The following is a 17,578-nucleotide window of genomic DNA, read 5'->3' as shown; positions in this document are numbered from 1 at the left end:
TAGAAGAAAGGGTCTAATGTTGGATCCTAAGTAAGGTTAACAAAACATACCTGGTAATGTGGCAATCATTAAAGTACACCAGAGGAATACAGTCACTTGACTACCATTAGAGGTAAACCCTATAGTAGCTTTCCAGATGGCTAAGAAAAAGCCAGGAAGAAAAAAAAAAAATGGCACGTGAGGCAAATATGTATGCTTCACTTTAGAACTTGGCCAGACTTCCTTAAACAGTAACTTCAGAGGATAAACAGCAAATATCTAATCTAAAATGTTTGCATTGACCCAATCCACTAGACATACTATTAATACATTTCATTAATAAGATGCCATCTTTGTCATATTAATTACTCCCCAATGCCCTATTGGCAACCTCAAGGCAGCCTCCGTTCATTAATTTATCTGTATCATAACACATTCCTGGGGTTAGATGGTACTTGAGAAATCTGGCTTCTGGCCCAGGAACTATGTCCTACAGAGGTAGAGATAAAAAAAAAAAACTGCTGCAAAGAAGTGACTAATTCATAAAATTCATCACTCACTAATTTTTGAAAAGCTTTCAAAGACTTTCTACTCACTCCAAGAGCAGAATGACTAAATCAATAAAGAGCAAGTAGCCTCCTTTTCTGACTGATTTTAACAGCAATGACGTTTCTTGGGTACATTTGTAAAAATAAAAGATGAAGTTTTTAATATTACTATAAAGCTAATCTAAAACTCACTGGCTTTTGGCTCTAAAATGAAAATATACAAAGTCACTACCCCATGCCTATTGCTGATTCAATTAATTCAGTTGCCTGTGTTCCAAATAGGTGAGGGTAAACAGCAGATTATCTTAGCTCACTGATAATCTGCTTTAAAAAAAAAAAAAAAAGCTAATTCAATCTCAGAGACTTAAAAACTAACTCTAACACCAATGTTATGCAATAAAAAGTCTGGTTTGGATACCGTTATTTCTCTTTTATAATCTGGATATTTCCTAGACATGTTTAGAATAAACTTTTATACAGTAGAAATAATGGAGTAATGAATCTATCTACTGAAAGCATTTTAATAGTCACTTTATGATTTTAAAAGCCTATTACTCCCCTGATAGAATACAAGACTTAGAGCACGAAACTCAAGATCCCAGTCTTTCACAACAGGGTGCGCTTCTATACAATGTCTCCTACTAGAATCTGTTTGCTTTTAAAATGCCAGTATTGTTTTAAACTGGCAACAAAGAGGCTGCTTTCTTTCAGCTCTCTGTAGACAAGCTTCTGTCTTAGGTTGGTCCTACTCCACACTAAGGACCATGGCACTGGGAACTGATTCTTTTTTTTGAGACTAGGTCTCGCTCTGTTGCCCATACTAAACCGCAGAGGCGCAATCTCAGCGCACTGCAGTGATCACTGCGCAATCTCAGCTCTACCTCCTGGACTCAAACAATCCTCCCACCTCAGCCTCCCAAGGAAATGGGACTGCAAGTACCTGCCCCATGCTTGGCTTTTTTTTAAAACTTTTTGTAGAGACAAGGTCTCAATACTGCCTAGGCTGGACTTGAACAACTAGGATCAAGTGATCCTCCCACCTTGGCCTCCCAAAAGTGCTGGGATTACAGCCATGAGCCAGCCGCACTCAGCCTGGCAGATTCTTATACATTTAATTGACTGCACTTAGCAGGGTGCAGTGGCTCACGCCTGTAATCCCAGCACTCTGGGAGGCTGAGGCAGGAGGATTGCTTGAGCCCAGGGGTTTGAAACCAGCCTGGGCAATACGGTGAAACCTCATCTTTACAAAAAATACAAGGTACGGTGGCGTGCACCTGTAGTCCCAGCTACTCGAGAGGCTGAGATGGGAGAATCACCTAAGCCCAAGAGGTCGAGGTTGCAGTGAGCCATGATAGTGCCACTGCACTCTAGGTGACAGAGTGAGATCCTATTTCAAAAATAAATAAATAGACTGCACTTTAAGAGGTTGGTGGTGGGAACTAAAAGGTCACAAGCATTCTTGGCCTCCCACTCTAACCATCCTAGGAAATACTACCTAATAAGATGTCACAATTCTTAAGTAAACACCTAAAACCCTGGAAATATAAAAATATCTTCAAGCTGGGTGCTGCGGCTATGCCTGTAATCCCAGCACTTTGGGAGGCCAAGATGGGAGCATCACTTGAGCCGGGCAAGTAAGACCTCATCTCTTTAAAAAAAAAAAAACAAAAAAAAAAAACAAAAAAACCCAACCAAAAATTAGCTAGGTATGGTGATATGCCCCTGCGGTCCCAGCTACTCAGCTGAGGTGGGAAGATCACTTGAGCCCAGGAGTTTGAGACCAGCCTAGGCAACAAAGTGAGACCCTATCTCTACAAAAATAAAAAATAAAAAAAAACTTTAGAAAAAAAGTTTACAGTGTGGTCCACAGACTAGAAATACTGATTTACTATATATAGATGTCACCTGGGCATTCTTACCCAGCACATAAGGAAATAAACAGTCCAAGTTATCCCTCTTTCAAAGTATTTCCTTTTCTCCTCCCATCCTTTCCTTCACCCGACATGGATCTTCAGAGTTCATAAAAACACAAATGATACAAATGCAATCTCAACCCACCTCACTACCACCCTGGAGAATCCTTACCTTACAATGGAGAATTTAGACCCTGGATGATGGTAATGAAAAGTTCATCAAACCTAAAATGGTCACTGGTCTGAATGACACAGCTGCTTTCATTGTGATATTATCAGTACTTAATTTTCATGTGCCCTTGCCAAAAAGATACGAAGGAAAAGCCAACAAAAGGTTTAAAACTCTTCATCTGTGCTGTCATATTATTAAGATGGTCCAGCTGTGGAGCTGAAAAAAGAACTCTTTGGCCGGGCACGGTGGTTCACACCTGTAATCCTAGCACTTTGGGAGGCTGAGGCGGGCAGATCACAAGGTCAGGAGATTGAGACCACCCTGGCCAACATGGTGAAACCCCTCCTCTACTAAAAATACAAAAATTAGCTGGGCATGGTGGCACATGCCTGTAATCCCAGCTACTCGGGAGGCTGAGGCAGGAGAATCGCTTGAACCAGGGAGTCGGAGGTTGCAGTGGGCTGAGATCGCGCCACAGCACCCCAGCCTGGCAACAGAGCAAGACTCGTCAAAAAACAAACAAACAAACAAAACCTCTTCATTCCTAACTCCCCAGCCCTGATTCACTTTAAAAAAAAGAGACCTTTTCCTCATACAGTTCTTTGATAATTTGTTGATGAGGATCACTGTATAGCCCAACAAGAAGGAAAAAATGTATTCCCTTCATGGCAAAAAAGGAAAGTATAAAGAATAGTTGCAGTAGAAGTAAACAACATTGCAGCAGAAAGGGAAAGAACTACAACACGGCCAACTCTGATCAGGTGTGCTAACAGAGAGACCAAGATGAAGGAACCAATGAACAAAAAAATTTACTGATGTTTAAGAATACATTTTGAAATATACATACACCAATATCTAATATTCTCTGTCCTCTGGTTATGAACCCCCACCAAGGGTTTCATGTTCAGAAGACAACTCTAGGTGGGCACTTACAAAGGACACGTCTAAGCTGACCAATTAAAAATCAGTTGGGAAAATTAACCAGAAAAACGTGTTCTAAGGCAAAATGTAAAAGAAGCATAAATTAACGTATAACTTATTCAAAGCTGTATCAATGATGTGCAAAAAAACCCCCAAAAAACAACATTTTTTGAGTGTGTACCACGTGTTCTTAGATTACTAAGAGCTTTAAATAGATTCCCTATAATACTAACAATGACCCTGGGAGGTAAGTGGTATTATCACACTTTTAGAGTTGTGGAAATTAAGAGTCAGAGAAGTTTAAGTAACTTGCTCAAGGTCACATGGCTAAGAAATATTAGTCTAGTATTTAAACCTTAAAATTAAATTAAAAGTCTGTCCTATCTCTAAAGACTGTACTTTTCTCTTTATATCTTACTGATACACATATACACCATCACTAATAATTTTATTCCAGTCCATGATGAGCATTTTCTAATTCAGTCATCAGATGGAATAAAACTCACCAGTGTCACTCAATCTTTTCCTACTACAAATCATAAAGATATTAGGAATTGGCCAGGCCTACCTTCCAGTCACTTAGCTTTTCTGTCACATGCCATGAGCCTCTAGTCTCTGCTACCAGAAACCTGAAAGCCTCACGAAAACTGCATTTATAAGTATGTTCTGACTCCCTTTTTGGCACCAACCCATGCTGCTGAATGCCCAGGATGTTTCTTCTGCTAACCAAGAATTCTTCAGACCAGCTACAAAAGAAAGAGCAGCCACTATTTTTTTTTTTTTACAAAAAATTTCCCACTATATCCTAAAAAGTCGGAATTCTGAAATAGACTGGACTCAGACACCAACTAAAGGCAGCATCACTCATCACTCCCCAGCTTTTAGTCACAAGCAGCTAAATATTCTCCTCTAAATACCAAGGGATGACAACCCGAAGCTGTGAGAGGGGAAGAGACCTGATTTGACAACAGGCTGAACAGAACTCAGGCAAACTAAGTTCCAGTTTTTAACAACGTAAAAAATATGATCGACACAAAGACAAAATACAAGGAAAATGAATAAAGAAGAAAAGAAGACATGGGGCAGGGGGCACACATTCACTTCTAGGCTTAAGTCATTTGGAGATATACAGCAATAGTTTAGGACAGAAAGACAAGAAGCCCACAGACAAACTTGTAAAAGTAATTCAACCAGAGCTGGAACAAAGCCAAGAACAACACTCAAGCTCTTTGGGAAACTGGTAGGAATTTTATGACTTTAGTGGTCAGCAGTTGAGCATCAGCGCAGTCTGTCTTGAACTCAAGAATTTTAATGCCTCCAACTCCCACTCACCTTTCCTCCTTTTATCACTGAAGTAAGGCCAGGCTGAGCTCCTGAGAAAATAGGTCTGTAGATTCACTGAAGGACTGAGAAAAGTTAAAATTTACATGGCAAAGGTGTGTCTTCTACTGAACATAATAAAAATATTTATGAATACACTTTAGTATTTTTAGGCCTTCTCAAAACTACTTAAAAGCAGAATACTTTATCTAATTCTAATTACTGAACAAATAACCCACACACATATGGAAATAAAATGAACCAACATGAAGATTAGAAGCCAGGCAAGTAATCTCCCAGCTCCACTAAAACGTAAAGTCATTTAAAAGGATAACCTGAATCTTTTCAATGCTAAACCATAACCAAACAACGTCTCAACAAGAAGCCACAGAGCAGGGGGGGAAATCCCGGAGAGAATGTGATAGCGCTAGTGCCGGTTTGTTTACAGAGACTCCAGTAACAATCATGAGTCAGAAATTCAAGCCACCAGATGCTTTCCAACTAACAGGGACCAAATGGGACCGTTCTAAGCTATCCTAAAAGATTTGGGAGTTAGAGGAGGTAAACTAAGATAATTATATTACAAAGGGTACAAGACCACAAGACAACAACCGACTCCGGAATTCTTGGACCTCCGCCTTCCGTACAAGGTGCTGGGCCTGGGAACTTGGGATGGGGGAGGGGGACACATTGCGCGGTGGCCCTGAGGTGACGGGGAGACGCAGGGCGAGCCGTGTCCCTCAATCTAAGGGGAGAAATAGGAGCGCACACATGGGTCACCCAACGAAGCAAGGCGTCCCTGTGAACTGTGCGGCTGGCTCTTGGGGGCAACACCAGGGCTGACCTGAGGAAAGGGCAACCAGTACTCCCAGCGATGACTTCGGGTCGGCGGAAGGAAAAGACCTGATCGCTAAGAGCTTGGGATATGGGTCAGGCCCATCCTTAGGGGAAACCGGCTGGGAAGCGAGGGGGGGCGCAGGCCGAGCCGGAACGAGACACAGACCGGGTAGGTCAAGGGAGGGGGGGTGTCCGGCTGGGGCAGTTACAAGCACGGGAATCGGCGAGGCTCAGCAGCCCGCTTCCCGTCTTGGGTCATCCTTCTGCTAGCGGCTGCTCCGACTGTTCCAGGCCCAGCCGCCCCGTCCACTGCCACCACCAACGCCGCCGCCATCTTACACTGGCCAGCGGCCGCCACCACCACCGCCTCCGCTCTCTGCGCTTGCGCCTGCGCTGCCACGCTTTCCGGCCCCGTTTGCGACGATGTGCTCGAGAAGACTGAGGGAAGAGTGGTCGCGCGAGCTCACGGCTCGCAACCCTCCTCGAAGGACGCACAAGGGGCGGGGCTTAAGGCCAACGGAAAACAGAGCGAGAGGCGCCTGCGCATTACCGAAGAGGCAAGGTTGTTTTTGTAGTTTCTTCGGGCTTGCTTATCTTGTGATACTCAAAACAAATGCGAGTTAGGGGCTACCCAGAGTTGTGATAGAAATAAACTAAATTTCCAGCGGATTGGCAGGCCACTTCCTGGATGATGGCCAGTTTTGCCGTTTTTGAACACTGGAACGAGCAATGATTGCCACAAGGATTTCTTCTGAAAATCCCCGTTTCCTTTCAGGACTTTGTTTCCTTAAGTGGTTTCTATACTATCGAGGCCCATTTTCCCCTGAGAGTCCCCATTTACGTATTTTTAAAGAAGGGGCTCAGTAGCTTGAGGTGTAGCTATTCCAGAAGCTCTTTTCTGAAGAGGGGTGGTGTGGGTAAAGGTTCCCAAGAGTGGGCCGGGTGATGTGGGGTGACTTTTGTACTCTGTTTCGTTATGACACCTACAGTAACCCTGCAGAGGATTACTCCCAGCTGCCAGGCTGGGGTATTTTTTTTTTTTTCTTACCAGAAGCCCAGGGTGCAAAAATCTGACCCTTTCTCACCTCCCCTACCGCTACTGTCCTATTCCAAGTCATTACATATTACTTAAGACTACTGCAATAGAAACTTACCTCGTTTGTCTACTTCCATTATTGCCATTACAGTTAAACATAAGGCAGCCAGAGTGCTTTTTAAAAATGTAAGGTCTGGCCGGGCGCGGTGGCTCATGCCTGTAATCCTAGCACTTTGGGAGGCGGATGTGGGCGGATCACTTGAGGTCAGGAGTTCGAAACCCGTTTGAAACCAGGCCAACATGGTGAAACCCGTCTCTACTAAAAATACAAAAAAAAAAAAAAAAAAAAAATTACCCGGCATGGTGGAGCGCGCCTGCAATCCCAGCTACTTGGGAGGCTGAGGCAGGAGAATTGCTTGAACCCACAGGCGGAGGTTGCAGTGAGCTGAGATCGCACCACTGCACTCCAGGCTGGGCAATGGAATGAGACTCCGTCTCAAAAAAAAAGTAAGGTCGTATTATTTCCCCAGTCCCCACCCTGCTCAAAACCTCCAATTCCCATCACATAATAAAAGTCAAAAGTATGATAGCCTTAGAGGCCATCAAAAAATGAATTGCCTCTAAGGAGGACCCTACATGATCTGATCTAGCACCTGCCTATTTATCTGATTCATCTCCTCCCACACTGCCTAGCTCTGCTCTAGCCTCACTAGCCTTACTGTCACTCCAGTCAAAGCATGTCCCAGCCCTAGGGTTTTTTTTCCTTTTCTTGGAATGTCCATCTACTAGATCTTTACTAGACTTGAGGTATCTATTGAAATCCTACTTCCTAACACAGGCAGCTCTTGACTATTGTAACTAAAATGGAACCTCATGTCATCCTCCTCTATCCCCTTACTCTGCACTGTTTTTTTAATAACATTTTTTACCTATAACATTTAATCTAAAATTATGTTTGTAATCCAGCTATACTACTAGAATATAAATTCTTGAGGGCAAGGACTGTGTTTTTATCATCTTTGTAATCTCAACACCTAGAAGAGGGCTACAGCACAAAGTAGCTATTTAATGCCCCACCGTCCTATTCATTCTTTCATTCATTCAGTCAACAACTATTGAATTCCTGCTCTGGAAGGCCCTGTTCTATGTGCTGGGGCTGCAACAGTGAATAGAACCAAGATTCTTGCATTCATGGAACTTATTAGTGCAAGGGTTGGGAGCATAGGAGGAGGGGAGAGACACACAGATAATAAAGTTATAAAGAGTACTGTAAAGGAAAATAAAGCAGAATAAAAATGGGTTACCTGGATGGGTGTGCTCTTTTACATAGCGGATTCAGAGAAGGCCCCTCTGCTGAGGTGACATCTAAATAAAGGTTTGAAGTGAGACAGTAAGCTATACATACTTGGGAAAGAATATTTCAAGCAGAAGAAACAACAAGGTAAAGACCCTGCAGCTTGAGTGTGCTTGGCAAGGAAGCCACTGTGGCAAAAGAATAGATAGGAACTTAGTTTGGAGAAACAAGATGGGAGCCAGATCACTTACGGACTTATGGACCAAAGAAAGGACTTTGAATTTTATCCTAAGAATGCTAGGAAGCCATGGAGGGTTTTGAGTAAAAGAGTGGCATGATCTGATTTATAATTGAAGATGTTCACTCTGGTTGATTCTTTGAGAATTCCCTATAGGGAAGCCAAATAGAAGCTAAAAGACCAGTTAGGAAGCTATTGCAGAAGACCTGCAAAACTAGTGTTGCAATGAAAGTGGTAGGATTCAGGATGTACTCTGAAAGTGGTGGAGAGGTGATGTGTTAATAGATTGAATGTGGGGTACAAGATAAAGACAAGAATAAAAAATCAGTAAAAAAGTACAAAAGTCAAAGTACAAAAATCAGTTTGATTTGAGTAACTGGATAAATAGTGATGTCGTTTACTGAGAGCGCATGTGAGGAGACAGGAGCAAGGTTTTTTTTGGTGGGGAGGAATGTCCAATTTTACTTCAAACATATTAAACTGGAGATCCCTATTAGATTTCCGAATGGAGCTACTGAGTAAACAATTGGAAATATGAACCTGGGGCTCATACAAGGGACAATGAGAGGTATAAATTAAGGATTAATTAAGTTATAAATGGCATACATAGCCATGGGGTGGAGAGAAATCAATGTGGAAGCAAAGAGAAGCAGTTTAAAGACTGAGACCTCTAATCCTGAGGCATTCCAACTAATAAAGGTCAGAGAGGAGGAACATACAGCAAAATTTATTTAAAAAGAGTAGCCAGGAAATAGGAAGAATAAAACTCAAAAGTGAGGGGTCTTATAAAACAAACCAAAAAAAAAAAGCTTCAAGAAGGGGCTATAATCTCCATCATTCCTGTCATAAAACAGGTTAAGATAACTGGAAATTGACCATCGGACTTGGAAAATGAAGGATTAGACCATGGCAAGTCATCTTAGTGGAAGCTATAGGGATAGAGGCCTCCCTTTCTATGATATGCTTTTTGTACCCACTGTTTTGTGGACACCATGGTTATTACCACCGAATCAATAGCTATTACCACTGAATTCTCCCTTTCTTATTTGGGCTTTCCTATTGAATTTGAGGTTGTGATGATTATTATCCCTTGTGTATCCATCTTGTGACAGATACTCAATCCCACTGGTTTCCGTAACACTATATTCCACGGTTTTGTTTTTATCTCTCTAATCATTTATTTAATTAGCTTCTCTTCCCCTTCATTCTACGTCTTCTTTCAGTGATTGTATCCATTCTCACATTTAAACTACTGTCCAGGGCCGGGCGCAGTGGGTCACGTCTGTAATTCCAGCACTTTGGAAGGCCAAGGTGGGCAGATTGTTTGAGCTCAGGACCAGCCTGGGCAACAAGGCGAAACCTCATCTCTACAAAAAATACAAAAATTAGCCGGGAGTGGTGGTGTGCACCAGCTACTCAGGAGGCTGAGGTAGGAAGATCTCTTGAGCCTGGGAGGCAGAGGTTGCAGTGAACTGAGGTCACACCACTGCACTCCAGCCTAGATGACAGAGTGAGACCCTGTCTCCAAAAAAAAAGAAAAACTACCATCCACGTAATGATGACTTCCAAGTCTTTTATTTTTATTTATTTATTTATTTTTTAGAAACTGATGTTTATTTTCCATCAACCATTTTTCCATGTTGCTTAAGAGCCCATGCAAGAACAGCTTAAGACCATTCAGTGGTTGCTCCTACCCTTTCAGTGGCCTGAGCAGTGGGAGCTGCAGACCAGTCTTCCGTGGCAGGCTGAGTGCTCCATTGTTCAGTAGGAACTGCTGAATAGGCACAGAGGGCACCTGTATACCTTCAAACCAGTCTGCAACCTCAGGCTGAGTAGCAGTGAACTCAGGAGCTGGAGCAGACCATTCACCCTGAAATTCCTCCTTGGTCACTGCCTTTTCAGCAGCAGCCTGCTCTTCTTTTTCAATCTCTTCAGGATCTCTGTAGAAGCAGAGATCAGGCATGACCTCCCATGGGTGTTCACGGGAAATGGTGCCACGCATGCGCAGAACTTCCCGAGCCAGCATCCACCACATCAAACCCACTCAGTGAGCTCCCTTGTTGTTGCACGGGATGGCAATGTCCACATAGCACAGAGGAGAATCTGTGTTACACAGAGCAATGGTAGGTAGATTAACATAAGATGCCTCTGTGAGAGGCTGATGGTCAGCCCCTGGGGTCAGTAACCATAAGAAGCCATGGCTCCCGGAAGGCTGCCTGGATCTGGTTAGTGAAGGTTCCAGGAGTGAAGTGGCCAGCAATTGGAGTGGCTCCAGTGGCAGCAGCAAACTTCAGCACAGCCGTCTGGCCAGTATTCCTGGAGGATATAACACTGACATCAGCAGGGTTTTCAGTGGCAACAATAGCACGAGCTGCCAGCAGAAGCTTCTCCCAGGTCCCCTTCAGATTTATGATGTAGATGCCATCACTTTTCCTTTTATACATGTACTGTTCCATCTGGAAGTCAAGATTGGTGCTACCTAAGTGGGTTCCTGCTGCAAGGAACTTAAGGACATCCTCCTCCTTCATTTGCAGGACATCAAGGGCTCCGGACATTGTGAAAGTTTCCCTTTAAGTTAACGACGGGAATCCAGAACAACGCCATATGGACCCCTCTGTAGGTAGCACGGAAAGGGACTTCCAAGTCTTTATTTCCAGCTCAGGCTTTAGACTCACGTACCTGATGGCCAATGGCACTTTTTTTTTTTTTTTTACAGCTTGCTTTCTCCTTCTTTTTTCTCTTTCTTTTTTCTTTCTCTTTCTTTTCTTTTTTCCTTCCTTTCTCTTTCCCTCCCTCCCTCCTTTCCTTTCTTCCCTCCTTTCTCTCTTTCTCTCTTTCTTTCTTTTCCTTTCTCTCTCTCTCTTTCTCTCTAGACAGAGTCTCTGTCACCCAGGCTGCAGTGCAGTGGCACAATCTCGGCTCAGTGCAACCTCAGCCTCCCAGGTTCAAGCTGTTCTCCTGCCTCAGCCTCCCAAGTAGCTAGGATTACAAGCACCTGTCGCCACACCCGGCTAATGTTTGTATTTTTAGTAGCAACAAGGTTTCACCATGCTGGCCAAGCTGGTCTTGAACTCCTGACCTCAAGTGATCCACCCACCTCGGCCTCCCAAAGTGCTGGGATTACAGGCATAAGCCACCGCACCCAGGCTTTAACAGCTTTATTAAGACATATAATTCACATACAGTTCACTCATTTGAAGTATACAATTGGCCAGGCACAGTGACTCACTACTGTAATCCCAGCATTTTGGGAGGCTGAGGCAGGCAGATTGCTTGAGTCCAGAAGTTCAAGACCAGCCTGGGCAACATGATGAAACCCCATCTCTACAAAATAAATACAAAAATTAGCTGGGTGTGGTGGCATGCACCTGTAAGTCCCAGCTACTTGGAAGGCTGAGGTGGGCGGATAGCTTGAACCCAGGAGGCAAAAGTTGCAGTGAGCTGAGATCACACCATTGCACTCCAGCCTGGGCAACAGAGGGAGAGGCTGTCGCAAAAAGAAACAAACAAATAAAAAGTATAAAATACACTCATTTAAAGTATATACTTCAATGGCATTTTTTGGGGAAAAAATGTATTCCTAAGTAAAAAAAAAAAAAAAGTATACATTTCAATGGCTTTTCGTATACTCATAGATACATGTGACCATCACCACAGTCAATTTTAGAGTATTTACACCACCTCAAAAAGAAACCTAGTGCCTTTTAAGTTAATCCCCATTCCATCTTCCCATTCCCTCATCCAGAACCCTAAGAAACCATTCATCTGTCTTCTGTGTCTATAGATTCCTGTGCTCTAGACTTCCATATGAATGGAATCATATAGTATGTGCTCTTTTGTGACTGGCTTCTTTAACCGAGCACAATGTTTTCAAGGTTCATCCATGTTGTAGCATTAATCAGTACTTCATTTCACCTTATGGCCAAATAATATTCCATAGTGTGGATGAGCCGCATTTTATGTGTTCATCTGTTGATGAATATTTCAGTTGTTTCCACCTTTTGGCTATTATGAATAATGTTGCTATCAACATTAATATACAAGTTTCTGTGTGAATGTGTTTTTATTTCTCTTGGGTATATACCTAGGAATGAATGGAATTGCTGGGTCATATGGTTAACTCTATATTTAAGCATCTGAGGAACTGCCAGGCTGTTTTCCTTTTTTTGACGGAGTCTCGCTCTGTTGCCCAGGCTGGAGTACGGTGGCGCCATCTCGGATCACTGCAAGCTCCGCCTCCCGGGTTCACGCCATTCTCCTGCCTCAGCCTCCCAGGTAACTGGGACTACAGGCACCTGCCACCACGCCCGGCTAATTTTTTGTATTTTTGGTAGAGATGGGGTTTCACCATGTTAGCCAGGATGGTCTCGATCTCCTGACCTCGTGATCCGCCCTCCTTGGCCTCCCAAAGTGCTGGGATTACAGGCGTGAGCCACCGCGCCCGGCCTGCCAGGCTGTTTTCCAACGCAGTTGCACCATTTTACATTCACAGCAGCAGTGTATGAAAATTCCAATTTCTCCCCATCCTTGACAACACTTATCTCACTTTTTGATTCTAGTCATCCCAGTGGCTGTGAAGTGGTATCTCATTGTGGTTTTGATCTGCAATTCTCTGATGACTGGTGATGTCGAGTATTTCTTCATGTGCTTACATAGGTCACTTTTATATCTTTTCTGGAGGAATGTCTATTCAGATCCTTTGCCCACTTTTAAATTGACTTTTCTTTAAAAAAAAATTTTTTTTTTAGTCAAAGTCTTGCTCTGTCACCCAGGCTGGAGTGCACTGGTGCGATCGTGGCTCACTGCAACCTCCGCCTCCCAAGTTCAAGCAATTCTCTTGCTTCAGCCTCCCGCGTAGCTGGGACTACAGGCATGCGCCACCACACCCAGCTAATTTTTGTGGAGACTGGGTTTCGCCATGTTGGCCAGGTTGGTCTCAAACTCCTGACCTTAGGATATCTGCCCACCTTGGCCTCCCAAAGTGCTGGGATTACAGGTATGAGCCACCACATCTGGCCAAAAAACAATTTTTCAGGGAGCCACATCTCACTATGTTGCCCAGGTTGGAGTGCAGTGGTTATTCACAGGCACAATCATAGTACAATGCAGCCTTGAACTCCTGGCCTCAAGGGATCCTCCTGCATAGCTAGGACTACAAGCGCATGCCACCATGCCCAACAGATTTTCTTTGTTCTTTTTCGAGACAGGTCTTGCTCTGTCGTGAACACAGCTTATTGCAACCCTGACCTCCCGGGCTCAAGCAGTCCTCCTGCCTCAGACTCCTGTGTAGCTGTGACCACAGGCACATGCCACCATGCCCAGCTAATTTTTTTTTTTTTTTTAGAGACAAAGTCTCTTTGTTGTCCAGGCTGTTCTTGAACTCCTGAGCTCAAGCAATCCTCCTGCCTTGGCCTCCCAAAGTGCTGGGATACAGATGTGAGCCACCACACCCAGCCCAGATTGTCTTCTTTTTTTTTTTTTTTTTTTTTTTTTGAGATGGAGTTTCGCTCTTGTTGCCTGGGCTGGAGTGCAATGGTGCGATCTCGGCTCACTGCAACCTCTGCCTCCCAGGTTTAAGCGATTCTCCTGCCTCAGCCTCCCAAGTAGCTGGGATTACAGGCACCTGCCACCACATCCAGTTAATTTTTGTATTTTTAGTAGAGATGGGGTTTCACCACCTTGGCCACGCTGTCCTCAAACTCCTGACCTCAGGTGATCCACCCACCTCGGCCTCCCAAAGTGCTGGATTACAGGCGTGAGCCACCATGCCCGGCCCAGACTGCCTTTTTATTATTAAGTATATATTCTAGATACAAGTCACTTATCAGATATCAGATATGTGATTTGCAAATATTTTCTCCCTTTCTGCGGGTTGTGTTTCATCATGATGTCCCTTGAGGCACAAAACTTTTAAATTTTGATGCATTCCAACTTATATTTTTGTTGTTGCTCATGCTTTTGGTGCCATATCTAAGGAGACTTTGCAAAACCCGAAGTCATGAAGATTTTACCTGTGTTGTCTTCTAAGAACTTTAGTTTTAGCTCTTTCTTTTACATCACTCATCGATTTTATCTTTTGTAAATAGTGTGAGGTAAAAATCGAACTTCAATCCTTTGCATGTGGCTACCCAGTTGTCCCAGCACCATTTGTTGAAAAACTATTATTTCCATATGGGATGGTCTTGGCACCCTTGTCAAAAATCAATTGACTATAGATATATGAGTTTATTTCTGGAATCTTAATTCTATTACATTGATCACTACATCGATTCTTGTGCCAGTTCCACGTTGTCTTTTTTCTTTCTTTTTTTTAGGACAGGGTCTCACTTTATTGCCCAGGCTGGAGTGCAGTGGTGTGATCTTGGCTCACTGCAGACTCAACCTCCTAGACTCAAGTGATCCTCCCACCTCAGCCTCCCAAATAGCTGGGACCTTGCCTGGCTAATTTTTAAAAATGTATTTTATGTAGAGACAAGATCTCACTATGTTGCCCAGGGTAATCTTGAACTCCAGGGCTCAAGGGATCCTCCCACTTTGGCATCTATAAGTGATGGGATTACAGGCATGAGCCACTGCACCCGCCCTTAAATTTTTTGTAGAGATGGGGTCTCACTGTGTTGCCCAGGCTGGAGGATTTTTTGTATGCAAGATAATGCCATCTGTGAATATAGTTTTATCTCTTCCTTTCCAATCTGGATGCCTTTTATTTCTTTCTCTCGCCTAATTGCTCTGGCTAGAACCTTCAGCACAATGCTGACTTGAAGTGGCAAGAGTGAATATCCTTGTGTTCCTGATATTGGAGGAAAAGTATCCAGTCTTTCACCATTAAGCTATGATGTTGGCTATAGGTTACTCATAGGTGCACTGTTATCAAGTTGACCAAGTCCCTGTCTATTCCAGCCAATGGCACCTTAACATTCCAAAGCTGAACTCACTTTTGCTCTAGCTTCTGTCAAACCCAAACTGTTCTGATTCTTGATACTTCTTAGTTGGCACCACTATTAACCTCTCTTAGGTTGGATTCTCTAAAAGCAGAGCCTGAGAAAGTGAGTCTGCACAAATGGTTTATTGAGGGAGTGCTCTCAAGTAAAACCTGTAATAAAGTGAGGGAAGCAATATAGGACAGGTGGGGAAGGTTAGCCAAAGTTATAGATTCAGATGGTAAGTTTAGCCTCCACTAGGAACTCTGGAACATAAATGGCACCACATTTGTCCTACCTTGAGGAAAGGGGGAGGAATTTTGGAATATCTTTTTTTTTTTCTGAGATGCAATCTCGCTCTGTCGCCCAGGCTGGAGTGCAGTGGTGCGATCTCGGCTCACTGCAACCTCCGCCTCCCAGGTCAGGATAAATTTTTGCCTTTTCCAAAATGGAAAAGGTTCAGTGTAATCAACTCACCATCAAGTGTCTGGTTGTTCTCCTTGAGTAGTACTGAACTGGGGGCTCAGCATTGGTCTCTGTTGCTGACAGGTTGAACACTCAGCAATAGCAGTAGTTAGGTCAGCTTTGGGTGAGAGGAGTCCATGTTTCTAGGTCAATGAGTAGCCTCCATCTCTGCCACCATGGTGATTCTACTCATGAGTACACTGTGCAAGCACTGGGATAGCTGAGGTAGTCCTGATAAATTCACCCTGTCCAACATGGTGAAACCCCATCTCTACTAAAAATACAAAAATTAGCCGGGTGTGGTGGCAGGCACCTGTAATCCCAGCTACTCGGGAGGCTGAGGCAGGAGAATCACTTGAACCTGGGAGGCGGAGGTTGCAGTGAGCTGAGATCTCACCATTGCACTCCAGCCTGGGTGACAGGAACGAGACTTTGTCTCAAAAAAAAAAAAATAATAATCCTGTCCATCTGGTTACTTAGTCCTTTGCTGGCAATGCTTTAATAGGCTACACTCTCACTGACCCATCCAAATGCTCTTCATCCAACCTTGTCACCCATTTTTAAATCTTGTTTCTTCCAGGCCCCTGACCAGCAAAGCCACTGACCATGAGTTCTTGTATAACTTTATCTCCAGTCACTTTTTTTTTTTTTCCTCAAAGGAAATGATCAAGTACATTGCCTGAAGCCCTACACATTAAGATTTCCCTCATCACTGTCTTTCAGAACCATCCGAGTAAGTCTCAGTGAGAAGCTGTAGTCCATCTGGCTTACCCCAACGTAACAGGGCAGTCTACCCATAAACCAGGCCTAGATTTTTCCCTCCTTTGTGAGGTGGTTGAAGGAATTTCTGTATGGCCAGAGGCATGAGCTAAGAAAAAGGAATCAGTGCACCAGAGGTAGGTGACAGGGGAGTGCTGGGGCCCCTTGCTCAATTTAACTTACTTGTGCCACTAAGTTTGCTTGGGCTTCTTCCCAAATGTACCATTTCCACTGTAAGATGGGCTTGCTGCTATATACACCCAACCTCATGACTTGGAGGGTCTAATGATAACCAGCTGGTTATATGGGCAACTGGTCACATGGTCACTTGATATCTCATGGTCAGGCACTGAGTCTCTTCCAGGGCCTAACAGCAAACCAGAAAATGCATTTCAAATGGTAAAACTTTTTCTGCTAAAAATGACATCACCTTACTCCAGAATCCTGGAGGTCTGGGCTGGAACCGTCCCTCCTACTGGGTATTATCAAAGAATCTACAGTCTCTTTTCCTACCACAGATACCTCTAATACAATGGAATTTTCCAGGTGATATGGAGAGGCCTGAAATAACCTGTACTTTACTTTAGAGGTGATGTTCCAGAATGCTTCAGACCACTGAACTAAAAATTTCACCAATGTCGCAGGCCCCTGCATCTTTGCAGCATTTATCCCCCATCACCTTGAGTATATATGTCTAACCAAGGAATCCAGAGTACTTGACACTGCTTGGTTGTTGGGTCTGATTAACATATCCTTAATACCTGATTTGTATAACTTTTTTTTTTTTTTTTTAAGATGGAGTCTCACTCTGTCGTCCAGGCTGGAGTGCAATGGCACAATCTCAGCTCACTGCAACCTCCACCTCCCAGGTTCAAGTGATTCTCCTGCCTCAGCCTCCCAAGTAACTGGGACTACAGGCATGCGCCACCATGCCCAACTAATTTTTGTATTTTTAGTAGAGACAGGGTTTCACCATGTTGGCCAGGTTGGTCTCAAACTCCTGACCTCAGGTGATCCACCCGCCTCAGCCTCCCAAAATGCTGGGATTACAGGTGTGAGCCACCACGCCAGGCCAGATATTAAGTATTTTCAATTTTGCAGGCCATATAGTCTGTGTTGCAACTACTACATTCAGCCATTGTAGCACAAAAGCATCCACAGACAATATGTAAATAA

General features: G+C 43.7%; 1 protein-coding gene, 1 long non-coding RNA gene and 1 pseudogene across 41 annotated transcripts in view; 1 reads left to right on the top strand and 2 right to left on the bottom strand.

The window, feature by feature from the left end:
* DCAF8 (DDB1 and CUL4 associated factor 8) overlaps positions 1-7,040 on the bottom strand; it is a 47,727-nt gene extending 40,687 nt beyond the window's left edge. For 5 of the 40 annotated variants that reach the window (XR_010157539.1, XR_001710537.3, XR_010157576.1 and 2 more), the window contains exon 1: positions 6,845-7,040. Coding sequence is in view for 1 of the 40 variants with exons in the window: in XM_063812057.1 (XP_063668127.1) it covers positions 6,845-7,028 (184 nt within the window). In the remaining 39 variants the exon portion in view is untranslated. Of the gene's footprint in view, positions 1-4,865; positions 4,982-5,697; positions 6,262-6,844 lie in introns of those variants that run through there. The other 35 variants (XR_010157545.1, XR_010157549.1, XR_010157550.1 and 32 more) reach the window with 23 other exon arrangements.
* Positions 6,162-17,578, top strand: part of LOC107968973 (uncharacterized) — a 14,468-nt gene continuing 3,051 nt past the window's right edge. Inside the window, exons 1-2 of the long non-coding RNA XR_010157583.1 lie at positions 6,162-6,252; positions 16,367-16,539. This is a non-coding gene — a long non-coding RNA (uncharacterized LOC107968973). The remainder of the gene's footprint in view (positions 6,253-16,366; positions 16,540-17,578) is intronic.
* On the bottom strand, positions 9,863-10,907 carry LOC100615995 (small ribosomal subunit protein uS2-like; annotated as a pseudogene).

The sequence above is a fragment of the Pan troglodytes genome, chromosome 1 (assembly GCF_028858775.2).
Source record: "Pan troglodytes isolate AG18354 chromosome 1, NHGRI_mPanTro3-v2.0_pri, whole genome shotgun sequence".
Taxonomy (NCBI): Eukaryota; Metazoa; Chordata; class Mammalia; order Primates; family Hominidae; genus Pan; species Pan troglodytes.
Note: the sequence above shows the minus strand (reverse complement) of the source record. Positions and strands in the feature narration are given on the sequence as shown.